Source organism: Pseudopodoces humilis, chromosome 4 (genome assembly GCF_049639895.1).
Source record: "Pseudopodoces humilis isolate 2021_Gansu_Grassland_sample_001 chromosome 4, ASM4963989v1, whole genome shotgun sequence".
NCBI classification, from domain to species: Eukaryota; Metazoa; Chordata; class Aves; order Passeriformes; family Paridae; genus Pseudopodoces; species Pseudopodoces humilis.
In genome coordinates, this window is record NC_142203.1 from 12,675,652 (window position 1) to 12,689,591 (window position 13,940).

General features: G+C 42.4%; 1 protein-coding gene across 2 annotated transcripts; it reads left to right on the forward strand.

Annotated features, from left to right (window-relative positions):
- Positions 1-3,831: 3,831 nt before the first annotated feature.
- Positions 3,832-13,880, forward strand: LOC102106021 (fructose-bisphosphate aldolase B). Of its 2 annotated transcripts, none has more exons than XM_005534166.3 (9): positions 3,832-3,989; positions 10,362-10,483; positions 10,765-10,976; positions 11,511-11,565; positions 11,719-11,879; positions 12,081-12,164; positions 12,638-12,812; positions 12,949-13,148; positions 13,364-13,880. In XM_005534166.3, exons 2-9 carry the CDS (start codon positions 10,372-10,374, stop codon positions 13,457-13,459), a joined length of 1,095 nt encoding a protein of 364 aa, XP_005534223.1. In that variant the 5' UTR covers positions 3,832-3,989; positions 10,362-10,371; the 3' UTR covers positions 13,460-13,880. The 2 variants fall into 2 exon arrangements, with proteins under 2 accessions (XP_005534223.1, XP_014118118.1); XM_014262643.2 differs by having other exon boundaries at positions 3,881-3,989; positions 10,346-10,483.
- The last annotated feature ends 60 nt before the right edge of the window (positions 13,881-13,940 follow it).

The window sequence follows — 13,940 nt, forward strand, 5'->3', positions numbered from 1 at the left end:
AGCCAGGCTCTTCTCACTGGGGGTGAGGGGTGTAGGTGACTGGGGAAAACAAACCACTTAATAAATAATACCTCTGATTAGATAGGGATGAACAAGCTGGACTTTGAGATGGTTAAGCAAGACTGCAGAGTACAGAAAACAGGAAACATCCAGCACAGTGTGGAGAGGTGGTTAGGAGGCAGATTCCACTCTGTTCGAGCCTGCTTAGATTAGACTTTAACCCCATCATGCAGGCAGCAGCCTCATGAAGCAACAGAGCCAGGTGTTTTTCATGTGGATGCATATTATTCTTGGACGTCCTTCCAGTTCACAGTGGTTTTTTCCATTCCACTTCAATCCATTTTACAGATCTGACCACATCCAAAAGTAGTATTTAATTTACTTAAGTGCAGAGTGAAGCTATACATTTGTAATTTTTCTCATGGTGACCATATAATCTCTGAAGTTACCTCATTCATTTCTTTTTCATCATTCTTTCTGAGGTGTACTACAATTGATCATTCTTCCCATTTACCTATTTTTTTATTTAAAACGCTAGTTCATTTGAGTAGTTAAAGGCAAACATTATCAGAATTATACTGCTAGAAAAGGAAAATAAAAATCACAATCTGGAAAATTAGGCAATTGAGATATTTTTTATCTGTTGGCTTTAAAACAGGCTTTCTGTTAATTTTAATATATTTTATTCAGCAAGACTTCATCTAAAACTTAAGTACACAAGTGTCAGATCCTTTGACACTAAGGCTGCATATAACAGGGACAGCAATTAAATTAACTTCTACTGCAAAAATCACGTTTTTGCATTATCAAATTCCAAAAAGTAAACCCACAAATTAAGACCTAAGTAATAACCCATGCCACACGTGAATACAGTTTTCAATGGTTCTTAATATTTTTAAATGCATACTTCTGTCAACTTCTGTATGGGAATCTCAGATGAAAAAGCTGACACCAGCAAAATCTCCAAGCCATTCAACAGAAAATTAACTTACGTTGTGACACATTTCTTGTGCTTTAATCTAAGCAATCTCTTTTATAGCTAACTACCACTTTCTGCTTCTATGCTATAAAAGGCACAATAATGAACATTTAAGCTCTGTAAATAGTTAGGCACCTTGTTTGCAGTGATGTTTTAAACACAGGTATAAAGTTTTTATATTGCAAGACTGTTTATATCAGCTCTCTCATGAACACATAAAAATCCATAATCTGTGCTGAAAACCCTTCATCACTGTATTTAGTTAGATAAGTATTTAAGCAGTTCTCAGACATCCAAAATTCAAAACCAGCTAGTAATCCTTTTTCTAATAAATTATACTCTTCACTAGAAAAGAGTATCACAATCACTGCAATAGTCAGCATAACCATTTTTAAGAATACAAAAAACAGAGTAGTTGCTCTTTAGTGCAACTGACCTCCCTTCTTGTTCACCCTATCCTTATCCTTGACTGGGATCTTTGTCCTATATCCTCCTTCCCATGCCAGAGGCAGACGGGGATGAGGAACTGAAGGGATGCAGAAGAGAAATTATTCTGCCTCTGAAACAGAACTCCTACTGGAAGCCCTGCCTTCATGGCCACTGGAAAGGTGTGAGAGTTGTCAGGTCTGAGTTAGAACACTACCTCCATGAGACAGAATTACTGCTTAAGTAATACACCAATTTTGCCATGGAATAGTTAGTGCAGGCAGTGATTTGGTACTTTTCATGGGCCAAGTTAGTTGTCTGGTAAATGCAAGTACACTGCATACCACTCATGATACAAGTTTTCCTCTTATTTAAGAAACAATACTACTATAACCTCATTTTAACAGGCACAAGTACTCCTGAAGTATGATTACATGGAAATATGTACTCTTTTCTAGTGTCATTTTAATATCCCCGTAATTTCTGCACAATATGGTCAGTGTGATGGGTCTGTATACTAAAGCTTTACAGTGACATCATCTACAGAGACTACTCATTCCATACTCTTTTCTGAAAAGGCTCCCATTCCTCAATTAAGTGAAAAAACTAAGCATATTGTCCCTTCACCTTTTTATCTCCTCTGTCCTCAAAATCTCTATGAGGAGATTTTGTAATCCTGTGCTTGGAGTGCTGGAGCGAAGGGTTAGAAGGCCTGGAAAGGCACATAACAGCAATTATCCATCTAGAAGTACATTTATATATTTCTGAAGAGCTAAGAAGTCAAGGTGGGCTGAGGGGATTATTCAAAGTTTTATCTAAATGTCTGACACTGCTTTTTTAATGAAGACTCCCACAGATTTTTTTCTAATAGCCTGTCAGAACATAGCGCAGATGACACTGGGAATAAAACACTTCCAAGAACTTCCCTCCTGTGTCAGCTTCTAGCCAAACCAGGAGCAACAGGACTCAAACTCTGACCTTGAAGAAGAAGACCACCATTATGATACCTTCTTGGTCTCAAGAGTCTTAGATAAGGAATTTAATTAAAAATACTTTTAGTCTGTATTAGATGTTTATGTTGTGGTGAGAAACTTCAAAACACCATGGAGTTTGTCTTTCTGCTAGGATGGGAGAAATGGAATATAAAACAAACACTGTAAAGCAGGGAAGGCTTTATGTCCATGTTATGTGCCACAGCTTTCTTCAGCAAAAAAAACATGGATCAGGAAGGGCAGCATGAAAGAAAACAGGAACACAAGCACAAGGCCTTCAACTAGACTGCATTGTCAGCTCCTTCAGAGGTTTCTCTGTTGACTGTCAGGCCGGCAGTTCCCACAGTTTCCTACGAGCACTGACCTTGGCATGCAGATGCAAGACAGACTCAAGGAGGAAGTGCCCTAAGGAAGACAGTGTTGTGGAGAGAGGAGAAATCAGTTGTCCCACCTGTCCATGTAAAGGCCAAAGGGTCACTGCAGGAGCCAAACAAACGGGGAAACTACGTCATTCTTCAGGCAAACACTGGGTCTCTGTGGTAAAAATGTGCCAATGTCCAAGGTTGTGGAGGGTGTTGGTCCTGAGGGTATGATGTTTGCCCAACAGACCTTGTGCTATACTTCCCTCCAGAAGTACTAGCCTGCAGGATGGGGAGAAATAAAATAAAGCAAATAATCAAGTCTATAGGCCTGGACTTGGTGAATGTAGTGTGGATTCATATAAACTGCAATGCTGATACACCATTTATACAGCGTCAGCATTTTTCACTGAAAAATTCTGCTAAGCAACAGAGAAGTCTGCATTTCACTACAATAGGGTGGGCCTCTCAGTGGGATTTGGGGGGGAAATTTGGCTTGCAGCTGTGTACCTGCATGTGGGCATGTTTGGTCTGACAAACATTAATTTCACAGGTACGCTGTGTTACAGGACATCAGAACTTGGTCTTTCATTAAACCTGATACTGTAGCATCACATTTTACCTTTTCCTATACCAATTGGAAACGGAAAATGTTTCCATGCTAGGGTTAATGAAGAAAAGCAGTGTAACACTTAGGAAGCCACTGAAATGGTACCAACTGGTGCAAGTTAAGGATCTGTTTCATTGTTTCTATATTTTATTTGCTGCTCTTTCTTCCTGCAATTTCCTAAGTATAAACTTTCAGAAGATCTAACCCTAAATGATAAGGTTCTGCCCAAGATACCTGTAAGCAATTTCCATAGTTTCTCTTGTTTTTTATATGTTTTAGAAAGAGGAGGAATCATTTGAAATAACTGGAAAACATCTCCGTTTTACTGCATGAATGGCCTTTTATATAAGGGGGAGTGGAAAGGGGAGGAACAGCAGGAGCATGACCAGGTCCCATTGAAGGTGTATGGTGGTGGTCTGATAGCCAATGACTGACCTTTAGCAGGGACACCTCCCCGGACAGCTTGCAGGGGAGGTGGGACAATGAAGGAGTGGAGAGGAAGGAAAAAAAAAAAAAGCCTCACCAAGAATTTTATAAAAGTTAGTGATTAGAAGGACCGGGTCTCTTTGCCTGCAAACACCTTACCAGAAGCTTGTAGCAGCAGAGACATTGCCCACAAACAAGTAAGTATTATAATTAAATTTCTCAACTCTAAAGCAGGTACATATATCAGCAGCTGAGACCTGGTATGTTTATTTACAGTGGGCTTGGAAAGATGTTTTTGGTTTTGTTTTAATTTTTTTTGTTTCAGGAACAGCTTGTTCCTGAATAAGCACTCAGCCATTCTGCAGTGGTCTTCTAAAGTGATCCATTTGCTGCTAACACTGGCTTTCTAACTTAGCTCAGAGTGAGTGAGTGAGTGAATCCTCTGCCTACAGAGACTAGAACAATAATGTACCTGCATTGCTTTCTGTCGCTTTGTTTCATGTTTGTTTTTGCTTGCAGTGTACATAAATTTCTGTTTTGCAAGGAGAACAGAGGATGACTGAAGAAGGCAGCTGGTCCTGACAGACATCAGTGCTGACAGAAGTGCAATTATGTGTATTTGTAGGGCAGTTTCTTCTGAAACAGTGCAATGGTGTGGACAAGATTATTTGGCAAAGGTGTATAAGTTCAGAAGTGCAGGAAAACAAAGCCTGTTCTTGCATCTGTAGGCTGTAACCTTTCAAGCTGTGAACAATGAGCTTCAGGAAATTTCCTGATCAACTCTAATCCTCTCTGAGTCTGTGATCCTTCATCACTTACTCAACTATCCTATGTGCTTACCCAAAACCATTTAGCCCATCTGAGACTCTCACCACTGCTTCCCCCAGCCTCCCCTGCTGGCAATACAAGACTTGAATTCTCATGCAAGTCTAGCAGCAATTTTTTATCTTCTCTGATAAAAGTCCAGCCCTGAAAGAGAAGTAGCTTCTCCCTAATAACACTTGCGTCCAAGCAACCATTTGCCACCTCAGCCAAATCTAGCCATTCTGAGTGCTCTGCTCTGACTGCAGAGGACAGATCTCTGAACATAACCTCCTTTCATAGCTGCTAGGGAAATGAAAATGGGATACACTTGCTCAGGGCTTGAGTATAGCTCTGAGGCTAACATAGGAATCAGCACAGGGAACTTAAGATCTGCCGTTCCATCTGGGACAGGATGTTGAATCAAGGTCTCTAAACAGACCATGAGGATGGTAAAAAAACTCAGAGAGCAAAAAACAAGCAAGCAACTTACAATCATATATACCCCAAAGGACCTATGGAGATGGTGACATTAGCATGTCAACCAAAAACATCTGCCCCTTTTTCTAGGAGACAGAAATCTGAGTATCTCTTTTTGTCCCATATCCTTGAGACTTTTTAGAATGCAGAAATGAAACATTTTGCTAACCCAAAACTTTCATCTCAGTGCAAGGATGATGGGAGAAATGTTCTGTTCTTTCCTGAGAGCTCCTTCATATCTACCAGAAGCACCACTTCCACCTTGACTCCTTAAAACAGGTATTCATGGAGAGCCATGGGGTAATTCAGGCTGAAAGGAACACAGGAAGTCTGTAGTACAACCACCCCTTGCCCAAAGCAGCGTTAGACATGAGGCCAGACCGAAGTGCTCAGGGCCTTATTCAGGTGAGTCTTGGCAAGCTCCAAGGATGGAGACACTGCAGCCTTTTTTGTCAATCTGTTACATTGCTTGGCTGTCCCAACAGTGAAAAAAAATTATTCTTATCCAGACTGAATCTCCTTGGTTTCATCTTGTGCCTATTGTCTCTCACTGTCCCATCACAGCTGCTATGAAAACCCTATCTCTGCTTCTTCGACCACACTCTATAAGGACTGAGGACAGCTGAGAGGTACCCCTGAAGCCATCACTTCTTGAGGCTGAACTAGACCCAGCTCAGCAGACTTGTCCTCACAGAGCAAGTGCTGCAGCCACTGATCTGCTCGGTGGTATCTGTTGAACTAACTCATTTCAGTACGTTTTTCCTGTACTGCAGGGGCCCAACACTGGAAGCAGTACTCAGATGTTAAATACAGAGTGCTGAGAAAAGGGGGATAATCCATTTCCTCCCCTAGCTTTCTAGGCCAGACCCCTGCTCATACAGGATGCTTGTGCCCTTGCTGCTGGCCTCTGTTCAGCTTGCTGCCTGACAGGGCCTTAGGCCATCCCCAAAGAGCTGTTCCCTCATCCCTCTCCACTCATCCAGGGGGAATGGCTGCCAGGGCTTTGAACCCCAGGCAATGTCTGGGCATTTGTCTTAGCCAGACTGCACATCGCTCCTGTTGGCCTCTTCCAACTCCCATGTCCAGGCTCCTCTGGATGACTGCTCATCAATCAGTTATATCAAGTAGTCCTGCCAGCTGTGTGTCTTCTGCCACCTAGGTAAGAATGTACTCTGTCAGCAGGATGGGGCCAGGCTTGCCCAGCTGTTCATACCCATCTGTTTTCCCCACGCCCAAGGAGCCAGACTTATTTAGAAACAGCTTTTTAACGGAGCTCCACAGAGAAGTGAGGTCAGTAACCACAGATAGCCACTGCAGTGAGAATATGAGGTGCCTAAGCCACTAAGTGTCTGCCTCCTCTAAGTATACAAGTGTAAAGAGGAGTAAATTCAGTCAGGCCAACACTGTGCCTACATGAGATAGGTTAAATTTTAAAATATTTTTCATTGTCCCTACCAGCTATATTTATTTGCTTATGTATTCAGCTGCTGCTTCTTCAAACCCTGTTCTTTGGAAACAAATCTCTTGTGTGCAGAGTTTGTATTGCTGACTGTCAGAGATAGTGTTGAAGGGCTGTGTTTCCTAGTAATTGAATAGGAAAAAGCTACATATGTGGGATACAAACTGTAGCTTAAAATGTTGGTCCTTCACTTTTGGAACCAGTTTTATAAGAGCAGGAAGTGAAGAGACCCAAGAGAAAAACTTAGAAATTCTGATCCATTCTTTTTCCTTCTGCAAACTGGGACTCAGGTGAGACTTTTTTTATGTAAGGTTAGAGTAATCTAGTCACATGAGGTTCTTGGAAAAAAAAGATGCCAATGATAAACTGAAGTTTCTAAGATGTTTGGAAGTGAAATGTAACATTATTCCTTCTACTATTCATCTTGACTCTGCTCTTTGGTTCTCACTACTGATATTAACAGGATCAAGTGCTTGAGCTGCCATGGTGCCCTTCTTTCTTTATGGTAGCTGAGAAAAACCCAATATTTCAGTATTACAATATTTACTTTTACAACTGTGCAGTCGCCTGTTCCCATACGCCCACCTCCTGCTGGCCCCAGGTTGGAGGCTGAACAAAGAGATTTGTTTGCTTAAGGAGCTGTTGAAGCCTGATAAGCACTCCAGGTAGCTACGAAGCTGGGGGGATTGTGCAGTTTTATTCATTTGAGGGTTTTTTTAATTCTACTTTAAAAAAAAAAAATTACGTAGGCAGATACTACAAAGAGAATGCATTCTGTTCATACAATTAGAAATCAGTGTGAAATCGCTTGAGCTTGTGGCACTTAGCTCACAGCCTAAAATGGGTAAATAAAAATAAAGCTTCTTGAAACACCCTAGTGGTGGGACAACTCCCAATTACTGTTACTGAGATCACAATTCATTAGAAATTTTTTCTTCCTAGAAAAGTTGTCAATTTAAACAGATAAATAATATTAAGACAAATAGACTGTTCTTAGAAGACTGAAATAAGCTATGCAGCTCTGGCAGCCTGGGCACAACTGTTTTTCTCAGGACTTGATGTGAGGTGACATATCCAGCTTTTTAAGAGGGGGCATTAACGCTTCTATGGATGTGTGGGGAGCTTACTCTTTACAAGGTGGCTGTATGAAATGAAGTGTAGGGCTTTTCTACTTCTCTTCTGCCTGTTCCCCTGTTCAGAGCAGGACCTTGCAGCAGAGACACCCTTTCTTGAATGCAGACATGAAGATTCTCAGAAATTATGATTGTCATGAAAGAATCACAGAAAAATAAAATTGTAAATCAAGAGTGCTAGAACAGTCTGCAGCTTTGAGCTGTTATAAGGTTTACAATTGTTCTTTTGCCCTCATTTCTTCACCATTTCAGCTAGAAACACTGTGCCTTTTATTCATTGCTCTAGCTCAGCAGAGTAGATGGGAACCACTCGCCATGGCCTTAAAGATCATTTTGAGGAGACTTTGAGCAAATCTCCACCTGCTCCTTTCACACTCAATGAGATACTTGCATAGAAACTTAAACTAATTTGCTGTCTTCCAGTTCATCACTCTGAAACTATATTATTTATTGTTTCAGTCTCACAGAGTACTCACTTGGAACAGCATTATTCACTGAAAACTAGTATTTCCATATTTTGAAAATTTGCCTTGCAGGCTGGTTTTGAGTGATGTCTCCTTGTTACCTTTAGGCAAACACTGGGAAAATGTAAGATAGAGCAGACATTAATCTCATTGTTTATTGCATTGCTGGAAAGAAAGGGTACCCATCATAATATGACTGGAGCAACCGTGTCTTGCAGTCCAGCCAGCTGGACTCAAGGTTACCTGGATACCTCCTGGTGCTGTAACACAGCTCCAAACTGCAACTCTAAAATGCCACACCTGATTTAAGCAATTCATTAGTTTTATCCTTGGACAAGATCATATTCTTGCCAGAGTACAATTTTCTAGTCTTCTCCATAGAGACTCTGAACTACTGGAGTGATTCATTATTGTATTGCATAACGACTTATTTAACAGTAGTGTGGTTTTAACTGAAGTTAAAATTAGATGCTCATCACCAAACTATAATAACAAGCCAGTTTCTTAAGACATATCCAACACAGAAAGCAGGTGAGGGATAAGAAGAGTTGTAGGTGTAGGTTGTTTAAGCAGCTATGCAGCATAAACCATAGATTTTCAGATTCTTCTGAGCGAGCTAAAAAGGCCAAGAGCTGGGAGTAATGATGGCGCTGTGATCGCCACAGTAGAAGAATGGTTCCCAGAGTTCTGGGCACAGGTGGCATGCAGACAGAGGGGTTCAGCTAAGCCTGTTTCACAGGACCACAGCAAGAATGCATGTCAGCCCTCTGAAAAGCAGGGAACTCTCCCTAATTTGACTAAGTCTTCATCCTGCACTCCTTCATCTTCCCTCTAAACCTAAAATGACTCACTCTGTGGTAAGCTGCATGTGAAAAATTCCAGTCTCAGCTCACAAAGCAGTAAAGTAGATATCTGGACACTGCATCTGACTGGTCTGTACTGGCAGACAATGCCATTTGAATCTTGCATGATAACATTGTCAGTACCAAAGCATCCTCAGCTATAAATCAAGGACATGAATTTATAGCTGTTAGCGTATTCTGACGACATTGTTGCCAGGAAATTTTGGCACCATTTGTCATGCTCTGTACCCTATCATGAGTAGCAGACTCTATTGTTTCTGCTCATTGTGCCCTTCACAGGGAGGATAAGAAAAGGATTCCCTGTCAACTTCCATGTCAGCATCTGTGTGCAGGGAAATAAGAAGTTAGACGTGGCTGCCTACATATATAGGGAGAAATATTTTCTGGCCAATTCTGATTAAAGAATTCTCACTCTTCTCTTAGGCAGAGTTTGGGAATAGAAAATGCAAATGCTGTCCAGAGGCCTGCCCTTTTGGAGGAAAACATGATATTTTAGCTCTTTTATATAGTTTTTAATCAATTACCTTCTGGATTTACCTCCCACTGGTAAAAAAACATGCGTTGCTTTAGCTATCACATATGATAAACCAAAGGGAGATAGTTTTTCTGTTTCAGACTTAAAGTCATACACTCAGAAAAGTAACTTGGACTACTAAAATGATCAGAAAAAACTGTAATTTAATGCCATATAAACAAAAACTTTAATAAGACCAAGAATTTTGTCATATCAAGACAGAACCCAGATTTCAGGTGCTGGGTATTTGCAGGTGGTAGCCCTCTACCACAGCTAAAAAGATAGAAATGAGGGGTGAATTCTCCTAAGGCCTCATATCTTCTGTAGAGGAAGCAATGAAAGCAGCCATAGGGAGGAGAATTACAAACCCAGGCAAAAGGTAGGGGATGGAAAGTCAACCAGACACAGCAGCAAATACTGCCAATAGATGCAGGAAATAGAAGAGGAGCAGTGTTAGGAAATGTGTAAAGATGAGCAACGGAATAACTGGCATTCTACTGACAGGAACCAAAAAGTCTACAGAGTCAGCAATTTGCTTACTTGTTACTTGGTCCACGTTTTTACAACAGACTGACCTTCTTTTATTTTCTGAGCAAATGCAGGTAAAATGCAGAGTCTTTCCCACTTTGGTTCTAGAAGGATGTGGTAGGATGTGTCTCCTGCATTTCTTTCTAGTTTTTCCAGACACACCAAGCCTAGAAGAACTCAAATGAATTTCTGGTCAATACTGCCTGTGATAACATGGACCAGACAAGCACCAAGAGCCCTTAGAGGAAACACCTGAGTAGTGCCACTAGTTCACAGTCTTCCCCAGAATTTCTTGTAATTACTTGTAACAGTAATTCTCTCCCACAGATAAGTCAACATGACTCACCAGTTCCCAGCGCTGTCTCCAGAGCAGAAGAAAGTTCTTGCAGACATTGCTCAGAGGATTGTGGCTTCAGGAAAGGGGATCCTAGCTGCAGATGAATCAGTGGGTGAGTTCTGGACATTAATCAGTTAGCAGTATGCAAGATGCTTTTTTCCTTTTAGTTTTGCTTCATATTTGAAATCACTGGAGTAGAAAACCACTTAGAAACTGTTGGCTGAGCAGAAAAAATTCAGCCAGGCAGTGCTACAGCTGTAACAACAAAAGCTTGCAAACTACGGGTTGAGAAGGGAAGCTCTGAACTGAAGACCCAATTCATTACCACTTATTGGGACCAGGAGGCCAGCCAAGACTAGAACCTCTCTGTCTGGCCTTTGTCCACCTCACTAGGTACCATGGGGAACAGGCTGCAGCGGATCAATGTGGAGAATACGGAGGAGAACCGCCGTGCTTTTAGAGAGATCCTCTTCTCTTCAGACACTTCCATCAACCAGAGCATTGGGGGCGTGATCCTTTTCCATGAGACTCTCTATCAGAAAGATAGCAGTGGAAAGCCATTCCCAGCACTCATCAAGGAAAAAGGCATTGTGGTGGGAATTAAGGTGAGCATCTGTACTGGCATTTGTACCAGGCTGGCATCATACTCCAAACCCCATTTCCAGAGCAAATTATATTTGGGGCTGCTCTCTCCTGAAAAACTGTTCCTGCCACACCCCTGCCCCTCCCCCCATTTTTGTAATTGGTTTTAAAATTCCTTGCATAGCTTTTGTGCAACTAACTAGAGGCACATTTGCATGAGATGCTGGAACTTTTCATACACCAACTTCCATCTACTCACCATTCACTGCACATAAATCTCTCCATGCAGTAACGTAAACCTGATCCTTTCCACATCTGACAGAGTTCTTGAGCCATTCCCTGCAGGTATCTACATATACACTGCCCCTCCTCTTACTCAGTTCACTCCTTTTTCTTCCCCTTTGCTCCAATATTTCTTCCTTTGCACCCTGAGCATGTTAAGGTCCACACATTACTAACAGTTAGCCTTCAAAGGCAGACTAGACAAGGGTAAGAAGGTAAGAATTAGACCAATTCCCACCTTTCTGTAACCCCTCCTGTTTTTCTGACATCCACAGCTGGATAAAGGCACAGCACCTCTAGCAGGAACAAATGGAGAAACCATCATCCAAGGTAAGAAGAGATCTGAGGATCCTAAGCTAGGGCCCGAACAGCAAAAGCTATAGGGTGACTCATCAGAGACATAGCCTTGGCTGGAGTTGTGGTACTTTCCAGAGCACCGTGCTGAAGAGCAACTCTCAGTGAAGCATTGTTCTCCCTCTGCAGGGCTGGATGGGCTGGCTGAACGCTGTGCCCAGTACAAGAAAGATGGTGCTGACTTTGGCAAGTGGCGTGCAGTGCTGAAGATCACCAGCACAACACCCTCTCAACTTGCCATCCAGGAGAATGCCAATACATTGGCACGCTATGCCAGCATCTGCCAGCAGGTACCTCCCCTCCAGCAACTTTTCCTGAGATGCTGCTGCCCCTTCTCCCTGTTCCCTATGATAACATACTTGGTAGCTTGCAAGGAGAATTCCTGTGAGGATTTTGGGAAAGACAAGGAGGAAGGGCAGCACAGCACAAAGGAGGACTACCAAAGTCAGTCCCTTCCATAGCCCTAAAGAATCCCATCTTTCTCCTCCTAGCATGGCTTGGTGCCCATCGTGGAGCCAGAAATTCTGCCTGATGGAGACCATGATCTCCAGCGCTGTCAGTATGTCACTGAGAAGGTAAGAAGAGGTTCCTCCCTCTGTGCTCCTGCTCACAAATCAGCAGCTAAACTTTGTGCAGTTTGTGCTCACAGGTCTTAAAGAGATTTGACCAAAAATGTCCTTTATAACTGCATGACAAAAATGAGCTCCTCAGCACATAACAAACTAGTAGGAAATCCAAGAGTATTTTCCATGCTTTCAGATTTTCATTTCTGTGACAGAATAAGCATTTTCAATCTCAAAATGCTGTACCAGGACCAAACCAAATTACCTCAATTTCAGCAGGGACAAATCCCTTAAATATGAAGAGTTGTATCCTGGTCATCTCAAAAGCAGTGGGGTCTCCACAACTGCAACCCCAGAGATAATTATAATGAGAAAGCAAAATTCAATTTGATCTTGCTACAGTACCAAAGAATAAAGCTGTCTTTTCACAGCAGGCTGAGGTGAAGATCTGAGCAGAGGTCTGTATTCAATCCTCCTGTTTTCAGGTTCTGGCTGCTGTCTACAAGGCTTTGAATGATCATCATGTGTACTTGGAGGGGACACTGCTGAAACCCAACATGGTGACAGCTGGGCATTCCTGCTCCAATAAGTACACCCCTCAGGATGTAGCCATGGCAACTGTCACTACTCTCCTCCGCACGGTTCCCGCTGCTGTTCCTGGTGATTCCTGATTAATTACTATCTCTTCATTCCCAGTCTTTCTCCTACCTCTGACATGCCCTGCTCCTCTAGCAAGTAAGGGTCAGGGATTGAGGTGGCCGGAATACTCTTAAGTCTCAAAACCTCTTTCTTGCAGGAATTTGCTTCCTATCTGGAGGTCAGAGTGAAGAGGAGGCTTCTCTCAACCTCAATGCCATGAATCAGTCCCCTCTGCCTAAGCCTTGGAAACTGACCTTTTCCTACGGGAGAGCCCTGCAAGCTTCTGCCCTGGCTGCGTGGTTAGGCAAAACTGAGAACAAGAAGGCTGCTCAAGAGGCCTTCCGCAAGCGGGCACAGGTACAAGGCTTTCCCCCAGCACAGAGAAGAGCTGCTCTCCATGAAGGGACATATGCTGTCACCTTCCTAAGGCTGCTCTTGATCCCACCCCTCCCGGCACTCCTTGCTCACCAGAGGCATTACTCTGTTATTTCTGCCTCACGTGGTTACTCCTGCTGGTTGTTCTTTACACATCTGCCTGTTTGTTCCCTCCCCCCGCCCCCTTTCTTTTTCAGATTAACAGTTTGGCTTGCAGGGGACAGTATGTGCTGTCTGGGAAGACTGACGCAGCTGCCATGCAGTCACTGTTCACTGCCAGCTATACCTACTGAAAGTATAGTAACCTTCCTTCCTTCCTCCTGTCTCTTCTCACACCATGGAAGATGTTCAGAAATGAAAGAACAACACAGAAATCAAATTTCCCTTACCCTACACCAAACTGGAGATAGAATGGCTTAACTTCCTCTCCACCCTTCACTCCCACAATTTACCAAGGGGATATTCTTTTTCTCATTTGCACATTCCAAGGAAAGGGAATACTTTTCCCAACAACAAACAACAGCTGCCAATGAATCGTGAACCTACCCTCCCTCAGTCTGAAACTCAGCCCCTGGAATAGCAGGCAGATTCAGTAGTTTCCTAGCAATTCAAATACCTACCCTTACCCATTACCACATTTTGCAGCCACTATCCTGAATTATAAAACCTGACTGTGTATTCAATCATGTCAATAAAACAGTAATTGAAAACTAATCTCTACCTCACAATTCTTTTTGTTTTGTGCAAACTTTACTGTATCTTTCACACATCTGT

Bases quoted from the DNA above. Each gene is read 5' to 3' on its own strand.
- LOC102106021 (XM_005534166.3), top strand. From the start codon at position 10,372: ATGACTCACCAGTTCCCAGCGCTGTCTCCAGAGCAGAAGAAAGTTCTT. The intron at 10,484-10,764 runs GTGAGTTCTGGA...CCACCTCACTAG, and splicing joins AGCTGCAGATGAATCAGTGG to GTACCATGGGGAACAGGCTG. The intron at 12,165-12,637 runs GTAAGAAGAGGT...TCCTGTTTTCAG, and splicing joins GTCAGTATGTCACTGAGAAG to GTTCTGGCTGCTGTCTACAA.